The 13,269-nt window shown below is 38.9% G+C and overlaps 1 protein-coding gene across 5 annotated transcripts in view; it reads right to left on the reverse strand.

Annotated features, from left to right (window-relative positions):
- Positions 1-13,269, reverse strand: part of LOC141904732 (von Willebrand factor A domain-containing protein 8-like) — a 200,922-nt gene that overhangs the window by 152,254 nt on the left and 35,399 nt on the right. For all 5 annotated transcript variants that reach the window (XR_012619186.1, XR_012619187.1, XM_074793379.1 and 2 more), the window contains exons 13-14: positions 8,715-8,953; positions 8,520-8,633 (exon numbers count right to left, since the gene is read on the reverse strand). Coding sequence is in view for 3 of the 5 variants with exons in the window: in XM_074793379.1 (XP_074649480.1) it covers positions 8,520-8,633; positions 8,715-8,953 (353 nt within the window). In the remaining 2 variants the exon portion in view is untranslated. The remainder of the gene's footprint in view (positions 1-8,519; positions 8,634-8,714; positions 8,954-13,269) is intronic.

The following is a 13,269-nucleotide window of genomic DNA, read 5'->3' on the forward strand; positions in this document are numbered from 1 at the left end:
GTCATGAGCATCCTCGCTTGCCAGGGGTCCGGTATCACTCCCGAACTCGCTTCCACCAGCCCCCTGGCCTCACGAAGCGTGATTTCATTACTGGCGCTGTTGCGCGTGACGTCATATATCGATTTGCGAAATACTTCCTTGTTCGGTAAAACGTTCGCTGATTGGTCAATTTAACGGGAAAACCAACAGAAGTCTACTGACGGTTTGTTACAAGCGCTCTGATTGGTACGACCGGATTCTGGTCGGCTAGTAATGACTCCAACGACTCGTGAGGTCAAGGGGTTCGGGGAACAGCTTTAGCGTAGTGGGTTCGAATCCCTTGACGGGTGAAGATGAGTCATGAGTAGGCCTGCCGTTCCACTGCTCTAGAACTACACATTCTGACACTGAGAATTAATCCTAAAATCCAATGGCAACTAATAGTTGAAATAACAGTGTATAAAAGTTATTCTATCACATTTTTCTCGTTAGTTATCCGTGAGAGTGGGTTAAACAATCCTGAGTGATATGTCCGCATTTACATAGTGTTTAACACTTTCGCTGCTAAGCACGTACACCGTACGTTTTGCTCGGACTGCATTTCTGTGCTAAGCACGTACGGTGTATGTTTTTAAGACACTAGGTCGTGGCCTACTGTGGGTTTATAGAGAACTAATTTCAAAACAGCGGTTATTTGCAAGTCTCCAGAGAGTATTTTCCAAGAATTCTAACGTATTTTGAATGAATGTCATACATCACATCGGACTAGGGGGTCAGAATTGAGTGACGTCATTCCAAAATGGCAGCGTCCAGGAGAGCTACAAAACGTTTAGAAACCAGCGATGTTTTAGACGAATTATTCGCCGATTCGGATAGTGGTGGAGAATTATTTGGTAAAAACAGTAGTTCCGAATCGTCGGGAGACGTGAGTGACCAAGCTCACTATGGGGAACTGTCTGAATCGGATGAAAACGAGGGTGAAATGGGGGAACCAGGTCCAAGTGCAGCCACAGTAGGTGCTGGAGATGGCCATATTCATGATATGGACTCTGAACCTCTACCTGGCCCAAGAACCCATGAACAATCTGATACTGAATCTCTGGGTGCAACAGGTGATACAGACAATAGTGATTCTAATAGTAGTACTAGTAGGCCTAGTGGGGATCAAGAACAAGGTCACGACATGTCTGACTTCGAGTCGGAAATGTCAGGTGTGGATTCTGGTAACGACCGCAGAAATGCTGGAAATAGTCGCAGGCAACGTAGACAATGTAGAGGTGGGAATGCAGGTGGTGGTAGGCCTAATCGTGGTGGGCGTGGTCATGGTGACGCCCTTGGTCGTCGTGGTGACGGTGGTCATGGCAGAGTCAAGAGGTCGAGCCAGAGGTCGTGGTGATGGCGGTCGTGGAGGTGGTAGAGGACGTGGTGGTGGAAATCGGCCAGATCCAGAAGCTGGATGGGATGCAGCAAACATCACACAACCAAATGTCGGAAATTTCACTGGTAATCCGGGGATTGTAAATCACCCTCAGCAAGGTGCAGACGCAGATCCGGTGGACTATTTACGGTTGTTCATTACGGACAATTTAGTTGATATTCTAGTTGGGGAAACTAACTTATATGCGACACAATTTATCCGGGACACTCCTCTAAAACAGAAATCGCACGTTCATCATTGGAAGGAGGTAGACAGGGATGAAATGTGGAAATATCTCGCACTCACCTTCCATACGGGTATTGTCAGGAAACCTGTGATACAAATGTATTGGTCCAAGGAACCCGTGTTAGCCACCCCATTCTTTGGGATGATCATGAGCAGAGACAGGTATCTTTGCATTCAACGGTTTTTCCACTTCAATGATAATGATGAGCAACCGAATCCATGTCCTGACCGACTGTACAAGGTGAGACGGATCTACGACTACATCATCAACAAGTTTCAGTCAGTTTATGTCCCTGAGGAACACTTATCACTCGATGAGGGCTTGCTGAAATGGCGAGGGCGTCTGGTTTTTAGGGTGTATAACCCTAAAAAACCCATCAAGTACGGGATGAAAGCTTACGTTCTCAGCGAAGCTACATCAGGTTATTTGTGGAACTACAGTTTATATTGCCGCATGCATCGATCTGTTACACAAATATGTGATGATCTTTTGGAAGAACTTTACGGAAAGAACTATAAAGTATATATGGACAATTTCTACAATAGTGTAAAAGTGACAAAACATCTTCTTGCGAACTCCGTTCATACATGCGGGACTATTAGAATCAATCGTGGTTTTCCGCCGTCAATGGTCATTGAATCAAACAACTTGGAGCATGGACAAGTTGCCGCCCGTCAGAACGGCAACATTCTACTACTTGGCTGGAAAGACAAGCGGCTTGTAAAGATGGTATCAACAATGCATGATGCATCTATGGGAGATTCCTGGAAGAAAGACCGCCAGGGAAATCCAATAATGAAACCAAAATGTGTACTACAGTATAACAAATATATGTCTGGTGTTGATTTCATCGATCGACTAGGTAGCTACTACCCCTGTACTAGAAAGTCAGCCAAGTGGAGTAGAAAGCTAGGTTTACATCTGTGTTTGCTAAATGCCTATGTTCTGTATAACAAATATGACCAGGAAAAGTTGACTTTGATGCAGTTCTCAACTCAGTGTATCAAGTCAATGGTGAAACTCGGTCGAGACGATTCGGCATCATCGGATGCCGAGGCAGATGATGGCCCCCTGCTGCGAAGATACCAGCTTCATTGAAGGCTGATCCTCCCACTAGGCTGTTAGGTGGTGTGGGTCAGCACACCTTACTTACATATCCAGCAACAGCAAAGAAAACCAGGCCAGCTCGCTGTTGTCTTGTCTGTCGCAAGAGGGACTTACGAAGTGAGACTCGTATGTACTGTAAACAATGCAACGTCCCTCTTCATCTCGATCAGTGTTACCATAGTTACCACAGCAAGAGGATTTATTGGATTTAAAACAATGCAGAAACAAATAAAAGGCAAGTCAAGGTAATTACAATAGTTTATTTACCCTTTATATTCATTTCAGGAACAATATTTGAAAAATACGTATTTTTGCTATTTTTGCTAAAAATTGCAGCACAGTGGGTCCTAGGCGTACATAAAATTGCAGCAGCCAAAGTGTTAAGAGAAAAATGCGATAGAATAACTTTTTGGACAATTTAATCAGAAATCTGGCGGCGTTTTGTTGTGGGGAATAATTGAAACATTATTTTGAGTCATTTTCAGCTGTTTCTAATGTTTTATGTGAATGAAGTGACAATTTGAGGTTACTATGAAAATGAGAAGATCCATTTTACAAGAATCTGCATGACGTCATAGACGGTGATCATTAATACAGTGATCGTGGCTTTGAGAAATTTGTCCATGTAGTTAGAAAACAGAGAGACATCGTTTGGCTGTGGTCGAAGTGCAAACAGAACCTCATCGTATTTACATAGCTGGTTCTGTCTGCTCAGCGCTCTCCCTTTCCACGAATTTCCTGAACTCAGGGATTTAAAAAAAAGTCTTTTTCTCTAGTAAAGACAGACAAAATATTGTTCTTCTGCTCACCGATGGTGGCCAGGACGTTTCTCATTACATTTATTCCATCTAGATGATTTATCTCAGTCTCTTGGAATGGGTAGAATTTCCATGGACAGTGGGCAATTTTCCAATCAACCAGGCCACATGCAATTTGCACTATTGAGAAACATGGCTGAAGTCAGCTTTCAGCGCTGTTCTCAATCCACTGCAATGGGTTCCCGAGTCCAAGAATTCAGTGGCAAAAGAATTTCCCACATATATGGAAAAATATATGGAGATGAAAGTAAGTGATTTTCCATTAACACGTTTTTAAATCAAGTTGGGTCACCATTGCCGTCTACAAAACGGAGTTTGTTCATTCGTAACACTTTATTTTCTGCCATACAATTGTTTCTAAATAGTGGAAAGAATGAACTGTTGATGCAATGTCTTAAGTTGGCAATTGCATCCGGTAAGAGATCCCAAGCTCTATTAACCAGAATGATGTAGCGTGGTTTGTATTTACTCTATCAGTCATACTATTAGAGATTCAACGTTATCACGTCTGTGCTGCACTCCTGATAACGTATCTGCTTATATGCAGGGAGCGGTTTAGGGATTCGATCAAATGAAGTTACAATATGGCTACTGTAGTCAGCAGGGGTTCCACCAGCTTAACAATCAGCAGCATTAACTTGACAGCGTTCACTAGAAAATGTGGGATGGATGCTGTCTATGTCAGGGATGAAAACGGCCCATATTGAAAAAGTCAGAAAATATTTCAAAAAAGTTAGTTTTTTGGGGAATAAAAATCAGTAACTATTTAGCCAAAAAACTTACTTTCTTTTGATCAAAATGTTAATGGTTTGGGCCTGAATTAGAGGGAGCCGCCTTTCGAATGAGACACCATATTGGTTTCTCCGACTCCACAGTTGTGCTAACTACCGCCGAAAACCATCGTAAGGAGCGCTCCAATGTGACGCACATGATTGAGATGATTAGAGCGCTTGATGCAATTTACACTGATCTCAGGAATGAAGAAAATGGAATAATAAGTCGGAAATCTGTCCATGGTCGAAAGATTATCATCCCCGCTATGTGAGCTCCCTCTTGTGTTGTAGCATCAAAACCATCCTCAGGATGGTTTCAATTGATTTATTATCACTGACAACAGTTATCTGCACATCTGTTCCACAGTTGTTTGATGTGGAATACTGTTTTATACCCAAGTTCAACACCAAACCTCAACACAGACTGCATCAAAAGAGTTGGGATACTGGCAGTGGGCACCTGATTGACTAGAGTACCATAAACATACAGCGGAGTTGATACTTGTATCTTCTTCTACTAAACCGTTCCACTGTCTCTGATTTTGAACCATCCAATTTCATCTTTAAGTTTCACCTCTGATTTTTGAGCTATTTAATAACCTACTTAGTAAAGAATCATTCCCAGAAAAGTGGAAATTAGGCATCGTGTCTTGTATCTACAAGAAAGGGGGTAAAAGCAACCCTTTTTGAAGCTTCAAACATTCTGTTTGTTATACCATCCGGACCACAGGCTTTATTAATAGGTAACTGTTGTATCAATTTGGAGATAAAATCCGGAGACGTTAAGTTAATTGTAACATTATTTACACATCGGTCTGGGAAATCAGGAAAATCATTAAGTTTTTGACGTTGTGATATTTTTTTGTCACCGAATTCAGTAATAAATTAGCTTTTTCGAAACTCGAGGTACATTATGATATTTTATTACGAGGTACAAAATGATATTTTTTTGTCACCGAATTCAGTAATAAATTAGCTTTTTCGAAACTCGAGGTACATTCTTTATTTGATTCTTGATCAAAGAGTTGGTATACCACAATCAAATTTATCACCCACTAGTTTTCTAATAATTACCCAGTAATTACGTTTTAATGATGATGTACTTCCGTGGCCATTTAGTAATTTATTATTATGGTTCTCTCTTTGTTCAGCAATCAGGCGATTTACAATAATGAGGGTTACCAGTTTTCTTATGCTTTCGATAATACCTATTTCTACGATTTATTTCACTTCTAATCTTATCATTAAACCATGGTTTTGAAGTATTTCTAATAGTAACAAAACGGTTCGGAATAGAATTTTTATAAACATCCATTAGTTTGTTTGAGAATTCGGTCACCATATAATCAGGGTCACTTATATTTAATATATCATTCCAGTCCACTAGATTGAAATTTTCTGTTAGTCTATCAAAATTACATGACTCATAATTCCAGATTCGTTTATTATACGACTCTTTTCTACTAATACGAATTTGAAGGGACACAACTGATACGCTGAATTTCAATGGTCTGAATTTCCAATCGGTTCTGAGACAATAGCACAATTTACATTACCTGGTGAATCTGTAAAAACGTGATCAATGCACGATTTACTATTTCCTGTTACCCTGGTAGGTTCATGTATCAATTGTGTCATATTACAGCCATCATTTACATCCTTAAGCTGCCTGCCAGGCGTACTTGTAATATCATGCTTATAGCATAAATTATGTTTGCTATTGAAATCCCCCAAAACATATATTGCACATATATGAGCCAGGGATAAACATCATGATTAGTGATCCATGGAGCAATAGTATGATAGTACGGACATGATAAGTATGATTAGATACACGTTTTATTATTGCAAGCCAACAATATATGACAACAATTAGAATAAGTACATTACTAGTACAACTCACAAGACACAGCGAAAAGGCAGTAACTTAAACAAACACTTCCAGTTCAAAGAGGCATATCAAGATCAACAAGCCAATGCCTATTTGGATGATTTTAAGAATTTTAAATGAAATTAGAATAAGGCTCCAAAATTGGCTATTGTCTATATTCTTACACCTAGGTAATAGAAAACAATTTCTGAAATTTCCAGCACACACTCTGTCATGCAAGTAATTTACAGGCATTTTTACCTATGCCTAGCCTCCAGGCACCAATAAAGGATATTTCTTCTACAACTATTCAAAGATGCATCCATATAAAAATATTTTGGCATATTTCAAACTAGAACTAGATTGATTGATAAATTTCGAAACTAAATCAATTAGTAGCTAAGTAACATATGAAAAAAGCAAAGAAAAATGCTTTTGTCATATACACGCGAACAAGGAAACGTATTTATCTAAACTTCTAAGGGACAGGTAAGTTGGAGCCAACTATTTGCATTTTTTAGTCTCATGGATATGGAAACTAAATAACAGGAGCAACGAGGCTCGACAGACCAGATTATACAGGTGAAATGAATACACGCTGGCCGTTCTACTATAAAAGTACTGATCGGCTAAGTTACAATAGTTCAGAAAGCTTTATCATGGATATTCTTCTCAAACAATACGTGACTCTGGGTAGAATAGTCACACCTGCCAAGCGATACAAACATTTATAAGTTCAGCTGCCAAACTCGGAACACCACCGGAAAACATGCTAGAGGTTAATCAGTTCATTATTTTTGAAATTTTTACTGCAGGATTCCAAAGGCAGGATACTGTTAGTATTAAATTCATTTATTTTGATACCTCGTCAACACTACAGCTTTTCGCCGCTGCATCTGTTTGGCGTGTTTAGTCTAGATCTATGGCTGGCGCCGGCACTTAAATGATTCATCGTAGAAAATATCCGCCAAATTTGGTAAATGAAATTAGAATATTGTTGGACTAACTGTTTGAAGCCCGCGACCAAATCACTGGAGTTATAAATTTATTTGTATTTTATTTGAATCTCATGGCAGGGAGAACTCGCAGCGGACCCATGGAATGACACACGGTGATTCGTTGATCTTTACAGCTCGACAGTGCTTATAATATTTAGAGTAGTGAATATCCTGTGGATCGGTAAAGTGTAGCGATGAAGAAAATATGTAATTGTTAAAATTACTTTTTGAAGACCGCAGCTGAAAGTGATGAAGTCTTGCAGCAATAAATCTGTTTATTTATACTTGAATCGATAATGGAAGTGACGAGCAGCCTGCGGTGGATATCGGGATGACGACTCAGAAAATCATGTCGCCTCATTGAATGGGGCTCAATTTTCGATGTTTATGGCCTGACAGTGCTTTTCAACGTTGATTCATTAAAATTCCCATGCAGTATCTGTAGATCGAAGTGAGCTTAATGAAATGAAATGGATTGTAACTCGCGGTAACATGCGGTAAACAGCGGTAAGGTAAGAAAGCCTTTGCAGTTTTGACGAAGTTGTCAAATAGTGATAATTAACACGCGAATATCAATAGGGTTTTCTGTGATGTCACAGAAAACCCTAATAACGAAATATTTATACAAGCATCAAACAATGGGATAAAGATTAAAGGATTAAGATTAAAGTAATTTGACTTGAAAAAAACACAGAACAATGAAAGCCAATTACCGGTAAGGATAAATATCATATGAGTCAAGGTAATTTAAAGACAAAGCCAGAACTAAGGGCTGATCAACCAAAACAAAAGCCAAGAACATGAAAGGAATAATCAGGAGTGAGCGAGTGGAAGTAACAAGCCAAGAAAAACAAGCTTACAAGGGTTTATATAATGAGGGTACGAGTGAGGCGAGAAATTTGGATTAAAAATGTTGTGAGGAGAAAAACCATTTTTCTGTAAATTTGAACAATATCTTGTGTCTGATTGACCAAAATTTGCTAATGATGATGGGCCCTAGGGGATACATATACATATGAAACATGGACATAGATCAAAGCATATTCAAAATTCCCCTTAAAGAAATGTACATATAATAAGTGCAGATTTTGGTGAGCAACAATGGTTGCCAGTTGGACATCTTGAATCCGATCGGGAAGACTTTAAGATCCGATATGGCCAGCAATCTTGCAAATAATTAGCATCAAAATTAATATGATTCTGAAGCTATATACCATTCACCATCATTCAAAACAAACACTCTAAAATTGTTTCACGTAACTGACAAAAGTATTTGACATTTTCAGAGATGTTTTATATATTTTTCTTACTTGTTTCTTAGCTGTTGATCGGTTAGATAAGTGTCCTGTTTTATTTTCTCGTATCGATCATGACTGGTAAGTCTTGTTCCGTCAAACAAGGTTAATTCTCGATCGTGTATCAACCTGACAAAAAATACATTTATCATTAATTCATTTGATATCTAAACCATTGGTGATTTTTCTCAGCAGCCACACTGGCCTAACCTGTTTAATACTGATAGCGTTCCTGGGTTGATTCTATGTAGCCCATCTAACACTGCTATACGTCCCTCTATAGCTGCGGTAACCAATGGCGATGGTCTCCACATGGTATCACCGTTCTCTAATGTCATTCTTTGTTGCAATAAATCACGTGCCGTCATATCTTCATAGAGCATCATAGGTTCAAGGTCATAACTGAGTAGACGAGCGAATTCATTAACTATAGCAGTTTTACCACAACCCTGAAAACCCAAGAAATAAAGTCTAACTCAGTTAAGTTCATCATCGCTACTGAAGTCCTCTATATTTCAGAAACAAGGCCTCAGTACCGGCCACGGCCCAAGCAGATGTCTGAAACACAGATATAGCTGCGATCACACATACCCGGCACTAGGTTTTTCCGCATTTCACATATGTATACAACATAGAGGAATTTGGGAAAACAGACAAAATGAAGGCTTGTACGGTTCGCAGTGCTTTTTAGGCCACTAATGCGAACTGCCGATTGTGTACGCACATCTAGGCCTCTTCTGCAAGAGAGTTCAAAAATTTTTGTCTAAGAGCCTTCTTTAAACTGTACATATCCAGTGCTTTGCACATTGAGTGGACAAGAAATATCAAGAACAAAATCCTGTGATTATTTGCGCAAAATACTTTGACGCTTATACTTCACAAGGCCCATGGGCCTCTAAATATTGTTCTTTATTTTCTTATTGAATATCTATAAGATCCTGCCACAAAGTATACCCAATCACGAATTTCAATGAAAAATGGCAAACCATTAGGAAGCTACACGTCTTGAAATTCAAGCCAAAGTTTTCATTTTTGGGCAAAAAAATATCACTGGGGAGCAAGCATTATCCAATGGACCTTATTTCTTATGTTGATGGGGCATTGAGGGGATGCAAATATATATGATCAAATTAATTGATGCAATTGTTTTCAAATTTTCCCTCGAAAACTTTGATAAAGGACCATGGGACCAGTAGGATCAACTGAGTACATTTTACTTTTGAGCACAAAAATCTGTGAAATCTTGGCACATACGCCACTGTAATAAAGCAGGTTCAACTATGATGATATTAAACATGTTAATGGGTTTTTCCCCATGACTCAGCTCATAGCAGAACTAGATGAGTCGGTACGCCTCTGATGCCCCCGCTTGTAAGACCAATTCCGCAGCTAACAATCGGGTAACGCTATCTGGTTTATAGGAATGAACTCATACTATGTCGAAACCGAGTACCATGTTTTAGATATTTACCAATTTACATTAATTTTCAAGGGCTCCCTGGTGGCCACACTTCATACAAAAGCAACCTGAATCTAAATAGGCATGTACCTCAGACCATTTCCTACCTGTGTACCAAGTTAATAAAAAATGTCTTGAGAAATGAAGGCTCCAATGCTGCCCCTGTAGGGAATAATTTAAATTACAAGGACCATGAATTTAACTAAGAATGTACCTATTACCATAAGGGCATTGCTTGAAAAATCTTTTTAATTCGTGACTTCAAAGTTCTATAAGTTTATATTGTATTTTATCTTTTATCTAAGAATTACTTTGTAGTCAAATAAGACCAAAGATACACATTTGTTTACAGTCCACATACAACATTTCATAGGGTATGGTGCAGCAGGGAAAGTATTGTATATTTTCAAAAAAATATTTTTCACAATATGAAAATTCATATGATGTCACATATCAGAGGGTGCTGAATATTGAGTCCTGGAAACCTCTTCCTATGTATGGCCGTGGAAGCTAAAATACCGGTACAGTTTAGAAATCGGCGTATTAGATCGTTTTAAATCCTCGACCTATACCTATAGTTTGCTGCTTAGTATTTTCAGGTCACAAGAAATTACAATTTCTTACAAATTAAATCAACAGAAAACACAGCGCTCATCTTCTGCTATGATTATTCAGCCTTTTTTCGTGTCAAACGTGCACACGCCAAGCAGCGCTACAGCATCACCATATAGTAGTGTACTGTACGAGCGTGTGTTTGTGTGTGCAACAGTCTAATGATTAGCACTCTGCGCACGTGGAGGCCTTGTGTAAGTGAATGTTCACTAACACTTCAATGTCAATCAAAACAATCACCTGGTTTCAAAATCTAACATGACCTATGGCGGATATGTGAAATAATTACATTCTCACCAGCAATGAGCATTTGAGATTTGCACATATACAGCACCTAGTCCAGTGAAATGTTTGCCATTCTATGGCTTTCCCATAATTATTCTAGTAGCGCCGGAATTCCCCGTAATTGCAATTTCATGCGCAGGACCTAAGAATTTTCCCGCCACAGAAAGTTTTTCGTAGAATTTTAACAAAGTTGACCATGTCATCGACGGAGGTTCGCCATGTCTTCAATCGTATCGATTATACGTTGTTTAAGCAGAGAACCAATGAAACAAATGCTCACATTAAAAAAATGTACCGCGATTTTACATGAATTGGCTTCATGCCAAATTCATATCGCAAACAAAGGTAAAACAAATAATTCATCGAGAAATGAAGGCTCTATCACGCTAACATCGTTTTCCAATGCGGCCCCCTGATGGCCCCAGTTTAAACTTCAGCAACCTGAATTCAAATAGGAATCTGCAAAGTGTGGATTCCGCCAACAAAAATGGCTGCCAGACATCTATCTTCATTTTGACGGGCCAGTTTTCAGCAGACCTACCAACATTCAAAACAAACTAGTTTTGATAGTGATCGTACCTAAAATCTTAACTTTTGATGATAGTAAAAAATTACAATTTTTAGTATGAAAATTTGTATTCCCGAGTATACTTACCTGCAAAACATACTAGCCAATAACCTTAGCTTGCTGGTATAACCACCTGAAATTCAACTTGGCCTACTACCACCAGCCGGTGGCGCCACCGGAAGTACGCTCATATAATTTTTAGGTTACTATTACGCAACGAGCGGGGAGGCGTGAGGGACTAAAAAGTATGTTTTGCTAGTAAGTATACTTGGGAATGCAAATTTTCATACTAAAAATTAATTATTCCCCTCATATACATTCCCTACAAAACATACTAGCCAGAGAGTCCCACAGACTAGGAGGATGGATGGCCAAATTGAAAAGGAACACACCCAAAGATGGACACAGATCCCCAAACAAGAGGCCAGCGGGCCTTATACCTTCATGACACAGTAGAAGAAGAATGATTTAGTATTCTAAGTTTTACAGAAAGATTTACATTGTAATGATGTAACAAGTTTTTAAAATAGTTAAGATGGTATAGGCTATGTGGCGATAATGTTCATTTTCTGTTAATATATCCTTACATGAAAAGACAAGCCCATTTTAGCTGCCCCAAAGATCACACTACATGAAAAAATGCATCAAGAATTGGTGTAGGCATCGTGCTGAAAAGAAATCCAAGATGGATGGCAACCCTGGTGGCCATACTTGAACTCAATTTTCAATAAGGGTAGACATTTCACCTACTAAAATTCTTAGACCTAGCATCTTGAAAATGCATCAAGAATTGCAGGCCGTTTCGTGCTAGAAATTCAAGATGGCTGACCTGGCAGCCATATTTGAAAGCCGATGACCTCCATATACTAAAGGCATGGACAGCTTACCTACCGTATTTTCCGGTGTACAAGTCGACCCGGTGTATAAGTCGAGGTCAAATTTTCAGTTTAAAAAGTTGTGCTAGGGCTATAGTCGGTGTATAAGTCGAGTTGCTTTTTCATATGTCACATTGAAAACAGTGCCGATGTCATTCTCATAGTAGTTGAGAGAGTCTTTACCACTAACTGCATTATTAAATCATTGGAATCTGTTGTTTCTAATATTAAATTACCGGATTAGTGCTCATTGTTTGTATCCACGTGTTGAATGTATAGTGTATATGTTGAATGCCACGCGCCTGTAGTCTATTATTAGACTGACTGTGTATTGATTATTGGCACGCTGCCACAGCATCGCGGCTTATATAAACACTGTACAATGAATATACGCGGTTTTCTTTCTCTTTTGATTTTTAACATTAGTTAATTTTTAAATATTTCCAACTATAAGAAACTATTTTTATCAACATCCTAAATTCTAATTGGTATATGAGTGTAGCCTAACATAAATTGATATTCCATTTCATCATGGCGACCTTGAACTCTAAACATCGTCAGTTTAAAACGATATCAAAAGTGCAGCCGGTGTATAAGTCGATCTACGTTTTTTGGACATGATTTTTGGTCTTAAAAACTCGACTTATACACCGGAAAATACGGTACCTTGATCCTCACACCAAATTTTGTGGAAATCCATCAAGAATTGCGGGCTGCATCGGGCAAACAAGAAATTCAAGATGGCCACTCCAATGGCAGCCATATTGATCACCAATGACATTTTTTTACAATAGGGGTGGACATCTCGTCAGACCCAATCTTCAAGCTAATTTTCAAAAAGATTCATCGCAAATTACAGGTGAATTACTGTGTCGAATTCAATTCAATTCCAAAGGGTCTGGCTTAGGCCTATGCAATGGCAGTCAATTAAGATTCGACTTTTTGAAAAACCAGCACATATGCCTA

This window comes from Tubulanus polymorphus, chromosome 4 (assembly GCF_964204645.1).
Source record: "Tubulanus polymorphus chromosome 4, tnTubPoly1.2, whole genome shotgun sequence".
Lineage (NCBI taxonomy): Eukaryota > Metazoa > Nemertea > Palaeonemertea > Tubulaniformes > Tubulanidae > Tubulanus > Tubulanus polymorphus.